Here is a 21,075-nt window from a genome sequence, read left to right as displayed (position 1 = left end):
ATGGAACCCTGAGGGAATTCCCTCAGCGAGGAGCAGCAGCACAGACACCACAGCACAGGGACACCACGGGGACACGGACATGCTACAGGGGGCACACCGGGCTGGGTTTGGGGACACACTCAGGTGCCAGAGCTGGCCCTGCTGCCTGCTCCTGGTTGGTTGATCGGTTGGGTGAGTCAGGAGAGCAGGCAGCAGGGCCAGGGTGGCACCACAGGGGGTCCAAAGGTAGGGCTGCTATGGGATGAGGAGATGTCACTTACACAGCTCGCCCACCCGCCGGTGGCCAGAGGTGGTTCTAGACAGAGCAGCGTGGACATGCAGATGGAGAGCAGGAAGAGAGGCAATGAGAGAGAAGGTTAGCACCACGCTGGGGTGGCCACCAGCCCGGCCGTGCCAACCAGCCCCACGCCGTGCCAGGCGTCGGCGCCCGCCCAGGTGGCACGGCCCCCGCTGCTGGCATGGTGGCACTGTCTGGGGTGGGTGGCTAGGGGAGCTCTGGGGAAGGGGGGAGCCCAGGGATGGTGGTGGTGGTTGTGGGAATACCCGGGGAGGGGCCACCTTGGGGTTTCTGGGGCTGGTGGAGGTCGGTGATGGTTCCATAGTGGGTGTGGGTTGATCCAGGTGGTGGCTACAGGAAATGGGACACTCAGAACGGCATGGGTTGGACAGCTGAAGCCTGGAGGACTCGACAGAGCTGCTTGGCAGGAGGAGGAGGAGAGAGGAGGGGAAGAGAGGGGGGAGAGAGGAGGGGAAGAGAGGGGAGGAGAGAGAGAGGAGGGGAAGGAGGGGAGAGAGAGAGGAGGGGAAGAGAGGGGAGGAGAGAGAGAGGAGGAGAAGAGAGGAGAGGAGAGAGAGAGGAGGGGAAGAGAGGAGAGGAGAGAGAGAGGAGGGGAAGAGAGGGGAGGAGAGAGAGAGGAGGGGAAGAGAGGGGGGAGAGAGAGGAGGGGAAGAGAGGGGGGAGAGAGAGAGGAGGAAGAGAGGGGGGAGAGAGAGAAAGGAGGGGAAGAGAAGGAAGAAAAGAGGATAAGGAGAAGTAAGAAGAAGGAGGAGGAGAAGAAGAAGAGAAGCAAAACAAAGTGGAGAAGGAGAAAGAGAAGAGCCAGGACAGAGTTTGGGGAAGGGCAGAAGAAGGAGGAGAAGGAAACAACAAATGCATGAGAAAAAAAAAACAACCCTGCTCCAGAGCAAGAAGGAGAAAGAGCTAGAGAAACCCAGGCCAACATCTCCACCCACCAGCTGAGGAGGTGCTGCAGGCATGGCTGTGAGGACAGCAGCTCAGGGTCAGGGAGATGCCACCCACCAGGGCCCTGCAAGCCAGCCAGGGCTTCCCAGAGGGACTATCAGTCTCCTTGGCACTGAGCTCTGCCTGAGGCCCTCGCTGAGGCCAGGAGAACATCAACCCTTGCTCTGCATGGAGCAGGAGGGAAAAAGGACACCAGCTGGAACCCGAGAGGTTCCATCAGGAGCAACTTGGAGAGCACTGGAGGTCTGGAGCAGGCTGCCCAGAGAGGTTGTGGAGTCTCCTCTGGAGAGCTCCCAAGCCCACCTGGCCATTGTAACTCTGGGCAAGCTGCTGAGGATGACCTTGATGGAGCAGGGAGGTTGGACTGGACGAGCTCCAGAGGTCCCTTCCTACTCCACCATGCTGGGATCTGGGACAGGTCACATCTCACAGGAGACCACAGCTGGAAAGTGCTGCTGAGACCCCCCCCAGCAGGGTCAAGTGAAGCCCAGGCTGTTTGAACTCCAGGATCTGGAGTTGGCCAGCCAAGAGGGATCCATGGTCATCCCTTGGGAATGGCATTCCATCTGTGTCGTGGTAACCAATTGCACTGGAGCAGCGATGCAGCAGAGCAAGAGGACTTCTAACTGCACTTGGAACCTTCTCCCACAGCTTGGTCCCCAGACGTGCATTTTCTTGGCCAGTTTTGCAGATGGTCCTGCACAGGACCAGGAGTCCTTCAGCCAGCAGCCTTCTCCTGCCTGTTGTCCTCCTCATGAGACAGGGAGGACCAGGAGCAAACTCAGGATCAGGAAATACCAGAGAGGTCCTGCCAGGGACCCAATTGTTGCACAGGTCTCAACTGACCTCATGTGGCTGCAAGCCTGGTCTGTGCTCCTCGGAGCTTTGAGTTGTGCTCCTCGGAGCTCTGCTCCCTCTGAGCTTTGAGTTGTGCTCCTCGGAGCTTTGAGTTGTGCTCCTCGGAGCTCTGCTCCCTCTGAGCTTTGAGTTGTGCTCCTCGGAGCTCTGCTCCCTCTGAGCTTTGAGTTGTGCTCCTCGGAGCTCTGCTCCCTCTGAGCTTTGAGTTGTGCTCCTCGGAGCTCTGCTCCCTCTGAGCTTTGAGTTGTGCTCCTCGGAGCTTTGAGTTGTGCTCCTCGGAGCTCTACTCCCTCTGGGCTTTGAGTTGTGCTCCTCAGAGGTCTGCTCCTCCAAGCTTTGAGTTGTGCTCCTCAGAGCTCTACTCCCTCTGAGCTTTGAGTTGTGCTCCTCGGAGCTCTGCTCCCCCTGAGCTCTGAGTTGTGCTCCTTGGAGCTCTACTCCCTCTGGGCTTTGAGTTGTGCTCCTCAGAGGTCTGCTCCTCCAAGCTTTGAGTTGTCCTCCTCTAAGCTTTGAGCTGTGCTCCTCTGATCCCTTCCTTGTAGGAAAAAGGAACTGAGGGCTGCAATCCCATGGAGGCCTCCAGCCTTCTCATGCATTGCCCATGGGACTCTCCAAGCCAAGCTCATCCTGAGCTTCCTCTGGAGACCATGCCCAAGCCTGGCAGCTGCCTACAAGAGTTCTCCTGTGACTTCCACCTCTGGCCTGCTAAAGCTCCAGGAACAACTCTCAGGGCTCTCCCCCTGAGCTTGGGTGATAACCACAGCAGGATGGGACCTCCTTGGAGCAACAAGCAACCTCCCCAGGCTTTAACTCTTCCCTCCTTTGGGTCACCCTGACAATGGCAGTGTCTTGGTGGGACCCAGAGCTCTCTGGCCAAGCTCTCCCTGCTCTTCTCAAATCTGGCTCTGAACATGAGACAGGTGATGAGTTGCTCTTCTGCTAACCAGAGGGGATGAGTGGATGGCCATGGTTAGTAGATGTTAGTGACCAGATGAAGTGACACCAGCTGTGACGTGGACACATGCTCAGACTTGCTACCCACAATGCCCCTGGCTCCTTGTAGGCAACCAACATCAACGTCAAAACCAGACCCTCCCCAGGCACCAGTGGCAGGAGGTGTGGAGCTGGTGTTGGCTCGGTGTCACCCTGGCAGAAGGCAGTGTCTCCAGGCTGTAGGTTCTCTCTCAATCCCCACCCCAGATCCTCACAGCAGCGCCTAGAAACTCTTCTGAACACCCAACCTCTATAAGCTGACCTCCAACCAGCTGATGTCCAAGCAGCTGACATCAAACCAGCTGACATCCAACCAGCTGATGTCCAAGCTGATGTCCAAGCAGCTGACATACAAGCTTGCATCCAAGCAGCTGATGTCTAACCAGCTGACATCCAACAAGCTGACATCCAAGCTGATGATGTCCAAACAGCTGACCCCCAACACACTAATCTCCCACCAGCTTCTCTCCTGCTTTCCTGCTGTCTGCAGAGCCACATATATGTAGAAGAGCTACAGAGGTGGACCAGGCTCATCTTCATCCTCACATCCCGATGGTGAAGGCTGGGAGACTTCCATGGCAACCAGGAAGGAGGAGAACCTCCAGTAGCTGCTCTGAGCTGCCAGGAGCTGGTGTGGCAAGCTCTGCTGTCACCCAGGGGCCCTGCTGCAGAACATCTCCATGAGCAGAGGCCTCCTTCCCAGGTGGCCATGGAGTGAAGGATCTTTTATGGTGACCTACGGAGATGCTTTAAGCACCTTCAGGACCAGCTGCTGCAGGAAAGCTTGGCAGAGGACCTGCAAAGTCTCCATCATAGGACTGCAGGTCCACCTTCTCCTTCAGAGCTGCACCCTGGGGTGCCTGGGGAGCTTGTGGGCCACCACCAGCTGGGAGCTACAGGCTTTGTGGTCATTGGTGGCACCAGATTAATGGTTGTACCAAATGATCTCAAAAGCCTTTTCCAACCAAGACAACTCTGTGATTAGCACCCTGGGTTTGGGGACATCTTGCTTGATGTCACCAGTGGATGCTGCTGCCACCTGGTCAGGGCTTTCAGCACACTGGCACAACCCAGCTAGGGCTCTGCAGTTCAGCTGGAAGGTCACCTCCTCTCCAAACTTCAGCATAGCTCTGGCCATCTTCTCTCCAAACCTCAGCATAGCTTTGGTCACCTCCTCTCCAAACCTCAAGGAAGCTTTGGTCACCTACTCTCCAAACCTCAAGGAAGCTTTGGTCACCTCCCCTCCAAACCTCAGAGTAGCTTTGGTCACCTCCTCTCCAAACCTCAATGAAGCTTTGGTCATCTCCTTTCCAAACTTCATGGAAGGTTTGGTCACCTCCTTTCCAAACCTCAATGAAGCTTTGGTCACCTCCTTTCCAAACTTCATGGAAGGTTTGGTCACCTCCTTTCCAAACCTCAATGAAGATTTGGTAACCTCCTCTCTAAACCTCAGCATAGCTCTGGCCACCTCCTTTCCAAACCTCAATGAAGCTTTGGTCACCTCCTTTCCAAACTTCACGGAAGGTTTGGTCACCTCCTCTCCAAACCTCAATGAAGTTTTGGCCACCTGCTCTCCACACCTCAGCATAGCTTTGGCCACCTGCTCTCCAAATCCCAATCCCCCACACTCCCCCAGACCCCTTCCAGATCTCAAGAGGGCCTCAACACCACCCGTCTCCAGCTTCCCACCATCAACCCCATGAAGGAAGCTCAGCTCTACTTTGGGCAGAAGCTGAGCCACCATGAGTAGCCCCCCCCAAAAAAAAGCCTACAAGGAAGCAGGGGGTTGTGTCTGCAGCGGCTGGAAGCTTGCACCAGAGATGTTAACACCACTCGTTGATGAGTTGAGAGACAAAGAGGTGGCTTTACCCTAGGAGCTAAATGTCTAAGGGACCTGATTTTTCTTCTCTCCCTCTTTCAGATCTGCAGGAAATACAAAGCAGGTGGTGGTGGTGGGTTTCCAGAGCAGCAACCTGAAAGAACTCAACAACGGGTGGCAGCTGCCACTTCTGCTTCCCACCAGACGTGGCCAGGCTGTGGCTTGGAGACAAAGAAGAGCAGCAAACAGAAGAAGACACAAAGAGCCCTACTGGAGGCCCCCCCAACCACTCTTGGGACACCACGAGAAGCTTCTGGCTGGGGGTCATCATGAGCTGGCACTTGGAAGTTGTTAAAGGGGGTGTGGGGGGTGTGTGGTTGGCCACCAGCCCAGCAGCAGAGGTGGTGGAGGATCTAAGAGTGAGCATGAGGGGTGGTGAGGGATGAGACAAGGCTGGACGGCCACGGCCAGTCACGGGACAAGGGGACACACTCAACATGAAGCCACCTTCAACACAGGGGTTGATGCTGCAGGCGTGGGAGGCCTTGAGTCCCCTTGCAAGCCCATGGGCGAGTCTTGGGATGGGGGTGTCTCTGCCTTCCTGGTGAGTGTAATGAGGAGCAAGCACCTCCTGTTCCTCAGCATGGACTTTACTGGGGCAGTTAGGTCTGACCCAACATCTCCTGCTGAGTGGAGTGGCCACTTGGCACTCTGCCCGAGACCCTCAAGGTGCCAAGATGTTTGGTGACTCTCTCCTGCAGCTCAGCTCAGCAAAGGCCACTGCAGGCTGGGACACTGGGTCTTCCAGGATCCTCACCTCTGCTGTGGCTGAGAAGAGCTGCTGGTGGCCTTGGGTGGGCCTCCAGAGCAATGCTTGGGGTTGCTCCCCGTGGAGCTGAGTCCATCTATCCCCACCTCAAGGGTCAGCATCATTTACACGGGGCAGTAGGAATGGAAACTGTCCTCTGCTCTGCCACTGTCACCCTTGCAGCTCACAGTGGGGACATATTTGAGAGCAAAACCTTCATGGGACAGCACAGCAGAGCTTCCCTCAGCCCTAGCCCATCACAGAGGCCCCAAGGAGAGGGGAGGACCAGAAGGAATCATCTCTACAGTGGCCTGGACTCTGATCTCAGCATTTCTTGGGCTCTTTCTCAGGCTCTCTTGTCAAATGTTCCCCTGGGGAAAACCAGCTTGGAAGGAGACGTAGCCAGAGTTAGTGTGGTGGAGAAAGGGTTTGGGTCTTCTGCTCTTGGACTCCCCAAAAAGGAGCCTCACACGAGGACCATCTGCTCTGCAGGGCAAGAAGTCTCCTGCTCTACGGCCACCACGGGCAGGGACAAATGAAGAGGAGTCTCCTGCTCTACAGCCAGCATGGGCAAGAAGTCTCCTGCTCTATAGCCACCATGGGCAAGGAGAAGTCAGGAGAAGTCCTCTGCTCTTCCATGGAACTGCTGTGAATTCAGAGTTTAAAGTGGTTAGAAAGAAACCCCAACACTGCCACCAAGCTGCTCCTGGGATGGACATGGTCAACTTGAGGACAGCCCCTGCAAAGGACACCTCTCATTGTTCTCAAGCTCTGGAGAACTCCAACCCACCTCTGGCTTTTGTTAGGAGCTCCAGTTTGGCTCAGCACCCTTTCAGGCCAGGGTCCTTTGGTGGTCCCAGCATCATGGAGGACTTCAGATGGGCTCTACCTGCATCCCCCCAGATGCCTGGCCCTTCAGGAGATACTCAAGGACCAAAGGGAGGTTGCTTAAGGAACCTAGTCCAGTGGGAGGTGCTCCTGCCCATGGCAAGGACTTGGAACTAGATAAACTTTGAGGTAGGTCCCTTGCAACCCAACCCAATCTCTGGACCTATGATGACAATCCTACATCAGCATGGTCCCACCTCACTCCCCCTCAGCAGCATGGCTGAGGTCAGGGGGCTGCTGAGAGAGGGTCAGGCAATGCTGTTGCCCCCAGAAGTCCAGACACTGGGACCTGGCAAGGGTGGCCTAAGCTCACTCAACATCTCTCCAGGTTATCTTCTGAACCCACAGCAGTTTGGTGGAAGAGGACTTGTCTCACCCAAGGGCTGGCAGCATTGCCCCTGGCTGCTTGAGGTGCCTCAAGTCTTCGACACCAACCAGGAGCATAAAACCTTCAGAGATGGCTTCCAGAAGTGGGCTGAGAACTTTGGACTCTGAAGGACAGCAGCAAGTGCCAGACAGTGGGTGGGTGAGGAGAGGATGGGCAGGACTTTCCTGGTGCAGGAGGACAGAGAGGGTCTGGAGAACTCAGGAGAAGAAGCTGAGGGACCTGAGGATGTTCAGCCTGCAGAAAAGGAGGCTGAGGGGAAACCTTCTGGTTCTCTACAGCTCCTTCAGAGGAGGCTGGAGCCAGATGGGGGTTGGTCTCTTCTCTCCAGGAACAAGGGATGGGACAAGAGAAAATGGCTTCAGGCTGTCCTAGGGGAGGTTGAGGTTGGCCATAAGGAACAATTTCTGCCCCCTAAGGCTTGTCCAGGCCTGGCCCAGGCTGCCCAGGGCAGTGTTGGAGTCCCCAGCCCTGGAGAGGTTTCAAAGCCATGGAGATGTGGTGCCTGAGGGCTGTGGTGTGGTGGTGCCCTGGCACTGCTGGGTCAAAGATTGGACTCCATGAGCCTCAAGGTCTCTTCCAACACAACCCATTCTGTAGGAGGTGCCAGGCAGCAGCATTGTGTCACAAGTTGGGTCTGGCTGCTCCTGGGAAGGATGGGATGAGGGCACCACACCACTGCTGGAGGCACTGGGGTCAAAGGGAAGACAGGAAGGGGTTAAAGAGAGGCAGAGGATGGAGGAGAAGATCTTCTAGAGATAGAGGAACCTGCAGCTCTCTGTGAGGAGGCTGCATGAGGGACTGGATAGACCTGGGAGGAGGGAGGACAGGCAGCAAAGGGCCAGTGCCTGGCTGGGGAAGCTGTGGAGATGCCATGCCTGGTTGCCAGTGAAGGCTGCCCAGGTTCTCTGGTGCCACTGAGGTCATGCACAGTCAGCACTCTTTGGGAGAAGGGGGCATGAGGTGGCTCATTGCAGGAGATGCCCAACATCCAGCACAGGTCCCCACAGCTCCCAGCTGAGGGAGCTGGCACCACGAGTGGCACTCAGATCCCCAGGGAATGGCCAGAACGTGCACTTGGGGTCAAGCCCAGCCAGGCAACTGCAGCTGGAAACTCATGTTTGGTGTTTGCCAAGAGGTGGATCACCAGCAGCTGCCAACCCAGGCACCAGCAGATGTGGGCCAAGGGAAGGATGGATCTTCCTGAAAGCTCCCTGGGGGTATGGCAGGAGAAAACATCTTGTCCCTCATGCTACAGCTTGGAGTGCCACCAGCAGTGCTAGCACCACGTGGACTCAGAACACACCATGCTGAGCTGGTTGGAAAAACCTCTCCAGAAGAAGCTGTCCGTGGCTTGGAGCATCCTGCTGACCCAGCAACTACCCACTGGTGATGCTGGTGGGACCTGCTGCCGTGGGAGGTGGCACAGTGCTGGGTCCTCAACTGGCAAGAGTGAAGCTGGAGATGTTGGATCAGCTCACGCTGGAGCTCCAGATCTCAGAGCCCCAAGGGCTCTACTTTGGGCTCTAGTGTGGAGGTTTTGGTCCAGGTTCAGTTTTGGTGGGGTCTAGGCTAGGGGCTTGGGGCAGAGAAGCTGCTGCCACCACGAGAACAGCAGCTCAGAACAGAGCCTGGGTGCTGGTGGGTGGCCTGGCACGGAGGGCACAGCAGGCAGCAGCAGGGACACAAAATGGTCCATGATGCCCATGGAGTGCCACAGTCACAGCTCCAGGCTGGGAGAGGGAACTGGCATCTCCTGGGTGCCATGAAGGAACCCAAGGAGGACTTCATAAGAGGAAGAGGCTCCTGCTTGGCCTGGGCTCCCTCTGCTGGGACCTGTTGGATCTCCTGGACTGGGTGAGCTTCACATTGGGCTGTGTACGGAGGAGAACAAGGCCCAGAGAACAGCACCACGCTTGGGTGCTGTGTAGATAACTTCTGAATCCCCATCCCACAGGCCTGGAGACCTGCAAGCCCCAGCACCACACTCAGCACCCCCTGAGCTCTGTGCTCCCAGTCCCCACCCAGAACATCTCTCTGTGGGCCACCAGAGCTGGATCATCCCAGGAAGAGCCCTGAGCTCTGCCTCAGCAGTGGACAAGCACCATGGGATGCTGGCTGTCACCTTTCTAGGGGCTGTCCCGACCCACCCTGGTGGCACCTGCTCAGCCACGGCCAAGCCAAGCTCTAGCACCTGGGGGTCCTCTGGGATGGGAAGCACTGGAGGAACACAGACCCTGCTGGACTGTCCAGGAGGAGACACTGAGGAGAGGAAACCCACGAGCAGAGATACAGCAGCTTCACAACAGCATCAAGACAGGAGGAACACCAACAAAGGGGAGAAGAAGGTTTAGAGGTGGGGCAGGGAGGGGAGGAGGGGGAGAAGCAACAGTGCAAGGCCACCAGGTGTGCGCAGTGGGGACAGAGAGAGAGAGAGAGAGAGAGAGAGAGAGAGAGAGAGAGAAAGGAGCCATGGACCAGGTCATGCCAGCTTCTGGAAAGCATCTCAGCAGTCTCCACTCCCCGAGAGCAGTCCTGCCCCTCACAAACACGCTGCCGCTGGGCTCGCTCCTCAGCCTTCCTTCCTTCCCACCCCAACTCCATCCCCTTCTCCTCTTCCTCCTCCTCTTACCGTGCCGCGACCACCGGTGACTTCTTCCCGGGATCTAAGGTGGAGCCGGCGGGTTCCTCGCCCAGCGAGCGGGTGTCCTTGTTGAGCTGCTGGAGCCGGGAGCTTAGCTCACTGATCACAGTTGGCTTGTCGTCGTCAGCCCCGTGGAGGGGCCTGCTGCTCTCCACGGGGTCCCCCCATAGCTTGGACCTTCTCTGAAAGAGGTAGCGTGGCCGGCCGATGCTGGCGGACGCCAACGTGGCCGCGTGTTGCTGGGAGATGAGCTCGCTGTCCGAAGACTGCTTCAAAAGTGGGTCCCTGAAAGTAACTGGCCCCTTGCTGAGCTGGGACTTGAGTTTGGGCTTTGGAGGCACTGGTGGCTTCTCGAGTATAAAAGTTTGTCCATCCGCAAAGGAAGTGTAGGTGTCGGTGGGCTCCCCGCTCTCCGACGACAGGGTCGACATGCTGGAGACCGTCGAGATGGTGCTTGTGGTCTCCAAGTGGTGGTCGCTCGAACTTCTGGTGTCCACCTCTTCCACGCCCGAATCGGCGGCGGATTCGGGGCCTAAAGGGGCTTCAGAAGGCTTCCCTGAGGGTGTTGTTGTTCCGCCGGTGGGAGAAGGTGCTACTGCCGCCGCTGGTACGGGTGGCACGCCCGGCGGCGCCAGCTGGCTCACCGGGGTGCCCGGGGTGGTCACCAGCACCCCGTTGGCGAACTCGTCCGGTGGAGGCACCAGCCCTATCTTGGCCAGCTCCTCCCGGGTCTCCTCATCGCTCGAAGACAGCTGGGCGGGTGGGAGGGTGACCGTGTAGGGTTCCACCTCTTCCTCCGAGCTCCCTTGGCCCAAGGTCTTGTCTGAGGCCGGGCTGACCGGGGGCTTCCCCACGGGGCTGGGCTGGGGCTCTGCCGGGGCTGCCTGGGCTGGCTCCGGGTGGCCTTCGGGGACCATCGGCTTCTCCTCTTTGATCTCCAGGCTCATCTCGTCTTGGCCGTTGCTCGTGGCATGAACCATGATGAGGCCGGCGGTCTTCTGCTGCGAGGTGTCCACGATGCTGATGATCATGGACTTCTTGTCCTCCGGCTTCTTCTCCTCCTTGCCGGCCACCTCCACCCGGGCCTCAGCCTCCTTCCTCAAGGTGGATGGGGTGCCCCAGGGGCTCTTGGTGGGGGCCAAAGTCCCGGATTCAGTCCCGATGATAATGCCTTTCCCGACGGGTGAGTAGGCAGGGGACACCAAGGCCTCCAGCTCGACCCGCTCCGGCTCTTTGGTTTGGATGTCCACGAAGAGGGGCGCAGCGCGGTCCGAGTCGGGGCTGTGGATGGGGGTGGGCGAGCGGGATGGGACCTGGCTGGAGAGGGCCCGTTCCCTTGCGGCCAGCGCAAGCGCCAGAGGCGAGTTGGGGTCCAGGGGCTTCCCCGTCAGCGGGTGGATGAAGGTGGAGGAGGAGGAGGGGGAGGAGCTGCTGATCAATGGCTTTAAAGCTGAGACGGGGGAAGGCAGGAGAACGTCTCGGCTGCCCAACAGGCGCTCGTCAATGGACCGGGACTGCTGCAGGGAGGGCATCTCGCTGCTCGGGGGGGTGCCCTCGATGGCCCCCACCGAGAGGAAGACGGTGGATTTGCGCCGCTCGTCCAGGCGCCGGTCGCGGTCCTTCATCACCCCGGTGATGGCTGTGGCGAAGGGGATGCCAGTGGCCTCCACCGGGGCCATGCTGGCATGGTGCTGGTACTCCAAGGCCCCGCCGCCGCCCAAGCGGTGGCCGCGGCGGGTGGGAGAAGGCTCCCTGGAGAAACCTCCGGTGATGGCCAAGGCCGCTCGCTCCTGAGCGTCCTCCACCTGCAGCTGCTTCACCAGGGGACTCTTCTTCCTCTGGGGCTTGGTGGGGGCGAAGAGGCTGACGTTGAACTGGCCCATGTTGGCGTAGGGGTTGTCAATCACCCGCCCCTTGCGCTTCAGCTTCTCCGGGGGCGTCGCTGAGGGGCCCGGCCGGGGGATCTCGGTGGGCTCCACGGGAAGGTGAGAGGAATCCTGCAGGATTATCATGGATCGGGCCCTCTTCTGCCTCTCGGGGTAAGGGATGGAGCTCCTGGCTTGGTCGTACATCTCCGCCGCCGAGATGACCTGGGGGAGGCCGTGGAGCTTGGCCTCCAGGCTGGGTTTGAAGCTGGAGCGGATGGTGTCGTAGGCTCTGCCCGGCGGAGGGGGCGGCGAGAAGGAGGGTGGAGGCCCCGTGTCGAAGTAGTATGGAGACGGAGGTGGCGGCGGGGCTGTCTGGGGGGGGCGGGGGGATCCCGTGGCCTTCCCGGACGGTGTCTTGCATGGATGTGCTACGGGGAAACTTCCCATCCAGCAGGGAGGCAGCCAGCTTCTCATCTTCACCTGGGCAACGAGAGCAGAGGATGAGTCAGACAGGAGGTCTCCAGAGCACCCACGGAATCATCACACAATGCTCTGGCTTGGAAGGGACCTCCAGAGGGATGAGAATCACAGAAGCTAAGGGGTTGGGAGGGACCTCCAGAGGGATGAGAATCACAGAACCTTAGGGGCTGGAAGGGACCTCCAGAGGGATGAGAATCACAGAACCTAAGGGGTTGGGAGGGACCTCCAGAGGGATGAGAATCACAGAACCTAAGGGGTTGGGAGGGACCTCCAGAGGGATGAGAATCACAGAACCTAATGGGCTGGGAGGGACCTCCAGAGGGATGAGAATCACAGAACCTAAGGGGTTGGGAGGGACCTCCAGAGGGATGAGAATCACAGAACCTTAGGGGCTGGAAGGGACCTCCAGAGGGATGAGAATCACAGAACCTAAGGGGTTGGGAGGGACCTCCAGAGATCATTGAGTCCAACCTCCCTGCCAAGGCAGGATCACCCAGGGTGGTTCACACAGGGATGAATCTAGGTGGATCTTGAAAGGCTCCAGAGAAGGAGACTCCACAACCTCTCTGGGCAGCCTGCTCCAGGGCTCTGGCACCCTCACTGGAAAGAAGCTTCTCCTCAAGCTGAGGTGAAACCTTCCATGTTCCAGTTTGTATCCCCTGCTCCTTGTCTTACTGCTGCTGACCACCAAAATGAGATTGGCCGCAGGCACTTCACACCCACCACTCAGATATTTGTAGACACTGACCAGATCCTCTCTCAGCCTTCTCCTCTCCTGACCAAACAGCCTCAGGGCTCTCAGTCTCTTTTCACAGGGGAGCTGCTCAAGTTCCCCAGGCATTGAGGCACTAAGTGCCATGGTCCAGTTGATTGGACAGGGCTGGGTGATAACGTTGGGCTGGATGATCTTGGAGGTCTCTTCCAACCTGGTTGATTCTATGACCCTATGATCCTCCTGGCTCTCCACTGGACTCCGTCCAGCAGGTCCATGTCTCTCTTGAACTGGGGAACCCAAACTGGACACAGTATTCCAGGTGTGGTCTCATCAGGGCAGTGAAGAGACAGAGAAGAACCTCCCTAGCTCTGCTGGCCACACTTTTCCTGATGCACCCCGGGATGCCACTGGCTCTCTTGGCCACAAGGGCACATTGCTGGCCCGTGCAGAACTTGCTCTCCACCAGCACTCCAAGGTCTTTCTCCACAGAGCTGCTTTCCAGCAAGGCAGCCCTCAACCTGTACTGGTGCCTGCTGTTATTCCTCCCCAGGTGCAGGACCCTGCACTTGTCCTTACTGAACTTCCTGAGGTTTGCCTTTGTCCAGCTCTCAGCCTGCTTAGGTCTGGTTGGATGGCAGCACAGCCTGACAGGTGTCAGCCACCCCCCCCAGCTTGGCATCATCAACAAACTTGCTGAGGGTGCACTCAGTGTCCTCACCCAGGTTGTTGATAAAGACATTGAAGAGAACTGGAGGCAGCACTGATCCCTGGGGAACACCACTGGCTGCAGGCCTCCAGCTTGACTCCTTCAGTGCCACTGATGACAACCCTCTGAACTCCGTGGTGGAGTCAGTTCTCAATCCACCTCACAAACCAACCACATCTCCTGAGCTTCTCCATGAGGATGTGGTGGGAGATAGGTCAGCCAGTCCAATCCCCACTGTAATCAGCAGGGGCATCATGGCATCACAGGAGCATTCTGGTTGGAAAAGAACCCCAGGGTCATCAAGTCCAACTGTTATCCCTGCTCTACGAAGTCCACCCTTAAACCACAATGCCCAAGCACCACATCCAAACGACCTTTAAACACATCCAGGGGTGGTGACTCAACCACCTCCCTGGGCAGCTCATTCCAGTGCCTGACCACTCTTTCCATGAAAAAATGTTTCCTAATGTCCAGTCTAACCCCACCCAGTGGCAGCTTGAGACCATTCCCTCTTGTTCCCTCGCTAATTACCTGTGAGAAGAGACCAGCACCAACCTCTCCATGACATCCTTTCAGATCATCTACTAGAGCAGGTTGCCCAGAGCCCTGAAGATCTCAACCACCTCCCTGGGCAACCTGTTGCAGTGTTTCACCATCCTCATGGTGCAGAGCTTGTTCCTAAGATCCCATCTAAATCTGCTCTGCTCAGACTGGGTCAGGGACATCCCCTTCCTGCCCCCACCTCACCCCAACCTCCTTCCTCAGATGGCTTCCTACTTCATCTTTGCTTTGCTTGTTGTAGGTGGTGGCTCGCTGGGCACAGAGGGGTGGCCAAAGCCTCTCCTGATGTCTTGCCCTCAGACAGTTGTGCCCCACACCCCTCCCCAGCCTGGATGCTCTCCAGACCTCTCGCTCCACCCAACCTGCCAGCACGCAGTCGCCGAAGTGCCAGACAGCTCAGTGCCACCAGGCTGTGCAGCTCGCACCCAAGGGTGTCACCTCCCAGCAGCAGCTCCTCGTCTCCTGTCACATCTCCACCTGCTAGACAGAGCTGAGGAGCAGGCTCCACAGAGATCCTAGGGGGGGGGGGGTTCCTGGGTGAAGGGGATTCTGCCCCTCTGCTCCACCCTGCTGAGATTCCCCCTCCTGCAGTGCTGGGTCCAGCTCTGGAGTCCTCAGCATAGGAAAGACTGGAAGCCATTGGAGTGGGGCCAGAGGAGGTCACAGCAATGCTGGGAGGGCTGCTTTGGGTTGTAAGAACCTTCCAAGTTCATCCAGTCCAACCCCCTGCACTCAGCAGGGACATTCCCAACCACAGCAGGTTGCTCACAAACCCAAATCACCTCACCTGGGATGGTCCCAGGCATGAGACATCTCCCTCCTCTCTGGGCAGCCTGGCACAGGCTCTCACCACCCGCAGGGGCAAACATTTCTCCCTCCTCTCCACTCTGATGCTCTCTTTCTGTTCCAAACCATCACCTCTGGTCCTGGCACATCAGGCCCTGCTCAAAACTCTGTCCCCATCCTTCTTCTAAGCACTGAAAGGACACCAGAAGGCCTCCCTGGAGCCTTCTCTTCCCCAGGTTGAACACCCCCAACTCTCCCAGCCTGGCCTCACAGCAGAAGGCTTCCAGACCTGCCAGCATTGCTGTGGCCTCCTCTGCCCCTGCTCCACCAGGTACAAGTCTCTGCAGTCCTGAAGACTCCAGAGTTGGCCCCAGCTCTGCATGGGAGGGTCTCATCAGAAGGGCAGAGTCCCTGCCCACCTGCTGCCCACACTGCTGGGGACCAGCCCAGGCCACAGTTGGGTCTGGGCTAGGAGGACACATGGCTGGCTCATGTCCACCCTTTCTCATCCACATGCTGGTAGACATCACAGAGACAGCAGCAGGGCTGCAGGTGGTCACCATCAAGCCAAGCAACCAAGCTTCCTCCAGCCTCCCCCTGCCAAAGCCTGCCCCTCCTCACCAGGACCTGCTCCAGGATGCTCACCTTGTCCTTGCCACATCTCGTCCCCACTCCAGACAGCACCCAGCTGCTCCCAAGGTCTCAAGCTGCTGCTGGGAGAAGGCTGCAGGTGACAGAAAGCCACTCCTCTGGCACAGCAGTGTGGTGCCCACCTGCTCCTGGGGCTGTAAAGCTGCTTCTGGGCTGTCCAAAGCCACCCTCTGGCACAGCAGTGTGGTGCCCACCTGCTCCTGGGGCTGTAAAGCTGCTTCTGGGCTGTCCAAAGCCACCTCCTTGGCACAGCAGTGTGGTGCCCACCTGCTCCTGGGGCTGTAAAGCTGCTTCTGGGCTGTCCAAAGCCACCTCTTTGGCACAGCAGTGTGGTGCACACCTGCTCCTGGGGCTGTAAAGCTGCTTCTGGGCTGTCCACCAGCAGCCCCAGCACTTGGCAGCTGCCCCCTGGCATGACGTCACCAGTGCCCATGGTGGGAACAAGGAGTGGTCTTTTTGGCCAGAGCAGGATCTTCTCATCTCCTCAGGCTGCCCAACCTCAATCTGGGCTATTTTGGGGACTTTTCACCACCAAAGCAGCAGGAGGAGCTGGAAGCACGGAACAAGCTCAAAGAGGGATGGACAAAGCCATGGAGGAGGCACCTTTTTAGGGCTATCATGTGGCCAGAACCCTCTGAGCTGAGGACTGCAGTGACAGCAACATCATCTCCTTGGCCTCTTCTCACCCCTCCCTGGGCAACAACAGAAGAGCAGCGTTCAGGAGGAGCTCCTGCACTAGCTGGAGCCACAGTGTGCTGCACTGCAGCCACTGGCACCTTCCCAAGCACCACCGAGATCCCAAAGCCCTCCAACCCTTCTGCTGAGTCTGCTTCCTGCCTGAGCAGGGTCAAGAGCTGCAGTAAGGACATCTCTGTCACCCTGACTGCTACAGAAGATGGTCCAGAGCCAGGAGCTTGTCCCAGGGCCATGCTGACTACCCTGCAGATGGACATTGAGCTATTTCAGGAGATACAAGTGGAGAGCTTCATCCTTCTCAGACCTCCTGGTCTGCAGAGAACAGACTTGGCCTGGGGGCCGCAAGGTCAGAGGAGACACCAGCTGCAAGGTCAGGTTGGTTTGGGCTCTGAGCAACTTGCTCTGGTTGGGGATGTCCCTGCTGAGTGCAGGGAGGGTTGGACTGGATGAGCTTGGAAGAACCCTTCAACCCAAAGCAGCCCTCCCAGCATTGCTGTGGCCTCCTCTGGCCCCACTCCAACAGCTCCACATCTCTTCTACCCGGAGTAATGTCTGCTCCCTGTGACCAGCACCATCTCCTGCTGCTCCTTAGCAAGACACTCAGCAGGAGCAGAGGTGGCTGCTGGGAGAGGTGGGAGGAAAAGTTCTTGGCAAGGCTCTTCGCTCTCTACCTGCAGACTCTGCTCTGAGGTGGCTCCTCTGTGCCTGCCACCAGCTCCTGCATAGCAACCACATCAGCTGCTCCTCCACCTCTCCTCTCCTGCTTGCTCCTGCTCATGACAGGGCCTCCATCTCCCTGTTTCTCCACCATCTCTCCTCCAAAGCCTTGCACTTCTCCATCCCCTCCTCCATCTCTTCTCCAGCCTGGTAGATCAAAGCACATCAGCCCAGTGCTGCCTGGCAGTACCCACTAACTGCCCCAGAAACCACAGAAGAAGGCAAGCAGGAGACAACAGGTGAGGACACACCTATGGGTAGGGGGGACAACAGCAGCCCTTAGCAACAGCAGAAATGGCAGGAGGACGAGGCAGGCCCAGGGATCTGCAGAGCTCAGGCAGTGTTGGAAAGCTTGGTCTGGAAAAGACCTCATCAAGGCCAACCACTGACCCAGCACTGCCAGGGCACCACCACGCCATGGCCCTCAGCACCACATCTCCATGGCTTTGAAACCCCTCCAGGGATGGGGACTCCAGCACTGCCTTGGGCAGCCTGGGCCAGGCTTGGACAAGTCTCAAGGGGCAGAAACTGCTCCTCATGGCCAACCTGAACCTCCCCTGCGGCAACCTGAGGTCACTTCCTCTTGTCCTGTCTCTTGTTCCTTGGGAGAAGAGACCAACCCCCACTGGGTTCCAGCCTCCCAGAAGGTCTCCCCTCAGCCTCCTTCTCTCCAGGCTCAACAACCCCAGCTCCCTCAGCTGCTCCTCACAAGTTCTCCAGACCCTTTCCCAGCTTTGTTGCCCTTCTCTGGACAGGCCCCAGCCCCTCAATGTCCTTCTTGGAATGAGGGCCCCAAAACTCACCCCAGGAGTCCAGTTTTGGCCTCAGCAGTGCCCAGTGCAGGGGGACAATCCCTGCCCTGCTCCTGCTGGCCACACCATTGCTGATCTTTCTTGACCACCCTGGCACATGTTGGCACATCTCCAGCTGCTGTCACCAATTCCTCAGGTCCTTTTCCACCAGGCAGTTTCCAGCCACTCTGCCCCCAGCCTGGAGCCTTCTTGAGCTTATTGTGACCCTAGAGCAGGACCCAGCCCTTGGCCTTGGTGAACCTCACTCACTGGCTTTGGCCCATCACAGTGTTGTAGTGGCTGCTGAAAGCTTGGGTGGCAGCTGAAGTGAACCTGAGAACCTCCTGAGGAGGAGAAGGTGTTGGGAGTTGACTCAGGATGGTCCTGGGAGGGGATCAGGGAGGACATCTCTGCTTCCCCAGCAGGCCTTCCTGAAGCCAAAGGATTTTTGAAGCCATGGAGATGTGGTGCTGAGGGCCATGGGTTGGTGGTGCCCTGGCAGTGCTGGGCTAAGGATTGGACTCTTTGAGCTTCAAGGCTTCTCCCAACCTGAACTCTTCTTCAACTCCATCCATGCAAAGCCACCTTCTGCATCACCTCTGATCTGCTGAGGGAAGAGACCTGCAGCCACCAGGAGAGCTCTGCAGGCTTCCCAGTGTCTGAAGCTCCTGAGGCTGGAGCAGATGGTGTGGTGGCTCTCCTGGAAGGCTGACAGATCTTCTCTCAGCCTCCCCACTGCAGAACATTTCTTCTCTCCACATCTTGGTGGGAAGAGTTCCTCCCTTCTGCTCCCTGCTGCTCCCTGCATTGGCCAACTGAGGGTTAAACCCCACCACTGCCTCCAGACACTTGGGAGATGCAACCATGGAATTCTTTGATCTTCTGCCAGGAGTGCCTGGGAAGCCACCTCAGCTTTGTGATCCAAAGACCCAAAGCAGACAAACCTCCACTGGTTTGGTTTCTTTTTCATCTTCTTCCTTGCTGTGAGGAGTGGTTTTTGATCATGAAGTCAACTGACTGTGTAGAGAGAAGCCTGCTCCGTGGGTGGGAAATGACAGCTCAAGAGGACTTCTAAAAGAAGCCCAATTGCAACCCAATTTCTCCTGCTTGCCTGCTTGCTATTTTAGCTCTTCTGGAGTTCCACAACGCTCATTAGCTGGGCTCCAAGAGCTGCTGCTTCTGCTGTCTGCTGTGGCCAGCAAAGTGGAGACCAGGAGCTGCTGTCCTCCTCCACAGCAATGCTTCCCCTGGGTGCAGACTCAGCCAGCTCTTAGATGGAGGACAAGGAGGAGCTCTGTGAAGTTCTCCCCTGGGCTCACTGCTGGATACTGCAGCCACACAACTCCACCCCGTGCTCCTGAGAGGACATCTCCAGCTCTGCTGTCCCTCTTCCTTTACATACATCAGCTCTGACTCATCGCTGAGGAACCCCTGCAGGTGAGGGGTACCTGCTGGGAAGGACCTGGCAGTGCTGGTGGACACCAAGTTGCCCAAGAAAGCCAAGGGTGTCCTGGGGGAATGGAGAAGGGTGGTCAGCTGCTCAAGGGAGGTTCTCCTCCCCATCTGTTCTGCTCTGGGGAGGCCACAGCTGGAGAACTGGAGCCAGTGCTGGGCTCCCCAGTGCCGGAGAGACTGGGAGCTACTGGAGAGAGTCCAGTGGAGGCTGGGGAGATGCTGAGGGGCCTGGAGCATCTCTGTGAGGATGCTGAGAGCCCTGGGGCTGCTGAGCCTGGAGAAGGGCAGCCTCAGAGGGCATCTGAGCAATGCTCAGCAAGACCTGTGAGGGGCAAGAAGATGTGGTCAGATCTTCTCAGTGATGCCCAGTGCCAGGACAAGGAGCACCAAGTGGAACCGAGGTCTCATCAAGAGCAACTTGTTGGAGAGGGAGCTGTAGAGAGCCAGAAGGTCTCCCCTCAGCCTCCTCTTCTCTCCAGGCTCCACAACCCCAGCTCCCTGGGCTGCTCCTCACAAGTTCTCCAGACCCTTCCCCAGCTTTATTGCCCTTCTTTAGACCTGCTCCAGCTCCTCAACGTCCTTCTTGGAATGTGTGGCCCAAAACTGACCCCAAGATCCTGGGTGTGGCCTCAGCAGTATCTAGTCCAGGAGGACAATCCCTGCCCTGCTCCTGCTGGCCACACCATTGCTGATCCAGGCAGCCTGCTGGTGGCCTTCTTGGCCACCTGGGCACACTACTGGCTCATCTCTGCACTGCAAACCTTTAGGGACAGGGTCTGAAGACCCCAACAGAGCCCAGACAAGTGCCTCTTTCAGCCCATGTCCTCTTCTCGCCCAGTGAAGCACCAAGTTGTCACCTGCTCTATGGTCCCACCTTGGTACCCATCATGGTCTGACACACAACCAACCCTCCAGCATGCCCAGCCCAACATGGCCCAAGAGAAGATCAGCCACCAACCCTCCCTGCCACTGTGGAGGGTGGGAGAAGCTTCCTGACAGTGCCAAAAAGTAGACCAAGTGAGGATGGACCTCTGGAGGTCCTCAGTCTCTCCAGTCCAGCCTTCTCAGAGCAGTAGAACAAACATCTCAGCAACCCTCAGAGCAGAACCACGCTCAGCATCTGCCACCATCGCTGCCTTCCAACTCAACTGTGATCTCCCAAGACCTTTAGCCCCCAGGCAGGGCCCAAAGCCCTTCCCCTGATCCTTCTGCAGGCCAGATGTGGACCTTCAGTGACCTTGAGAAGAGGCTTCCCCACCACTTGGGCCTTACCTACAGACTTGGTCCTGGGGATGCCCTTGCGCAGCGAGACGTGAGGCTTCTCGGCCAGCACCCCGGCGTGGGCAGCCATCCCTTGCCGCTCGAACAGGGACTGTGGGAGGGGACAAAGGACATTGGGGCCTGCACCAGGTGGCCCTCCCAGGGGCCCTTCCAACATCCAGCCTGGATGTGGGGAAGATGGAGCTGGCAGGTCCCAGAGCATCACCTCCGCCAACCACGACTTTCTGGAAGGGGCTCCAGCATCACCCTGCAAGCTCCAGCCCTGCCCCAACATCGCCCTGCAGCTCCAGCCCTGCCCCAACATCACCCTGCAAGCTCCAGCCCTGCCCCAACATCACCCTGCAGCTCCAGCCCTGCCCCAACATCCCAGTGGAACTCCAGCTCTGCCCCAACATCCCAGTGGAACTCCAGCCCTGCCCCAACATCCCAGTGGAACTCCAGCTCTGCCCCAACATCCCAGTGGAACTCCAGCTCTGCCCCAACATCCCAGTGGAATTCCAGCTCTGCTCTAATATCGCCCTGCAGCTCCAGCCCTGCCCCAACATCCCAGTGGAACTCCAGCTCTGCCCCAACATCACCTTGCAAGTTCCAGCCCTGCCCTAACATCCCAGTGGAATTTCAGCTCTGCTCTAATATCACCCTGCAGCTCCAACATCACCCTGCAAGCTCCAGCCCTGTCCCAACATCCCAACAGAGCTCCAGCCCTGCCCCAACATCACCCTGCAGCTCC

The 21,075-nt window shown here is 58.0% G+C and overlaps 1 protein-coding gene across 1 annotated transcript in view; it reads right to left on the bottom strand.

Moving 5' to 3' along the window:
- SHANK3 (SH3 and multiple ankyrin repeat domains 3) overlaps positions 1-21,075 on the bottom strand; it is a 235,853-nt gene that overhangs the window by 12,560 nt on the left and 202,218 nt on the right. Inside the window, 3 exon segments of the mRNA XM_064142320.1 lie at positions 9,627-11,887; positions 11,889-11,986; positions 20,337-20,436. Coding sequence (XP_063998390.1) covers positions 9,627-11,887; positions 11,889-11,986; positions 20,337-20,436 — 2,459 coding nt within the window.

Source organism: Pogoniulus pusillus, chromosome 4 (genome assembly GCF_015220805.1).
Source record: "Pogoniulus pusillus isolate bPogPus1 chromosome 4, bPogPus1.pri, whole genome shotgun sequence".
Classification (NCBI taxonomy): Eukaryota; Metazoa; Chordata; class Aves; order Piciformes; family Lybiidae; genus Pogoniulus; species Pogoniulus pusillus.
The sequence above is the reverse complement of the archived record's forward strand: the minus strand, read 5'-3'. Positions and strand labels throughout refer to the sequence as shown.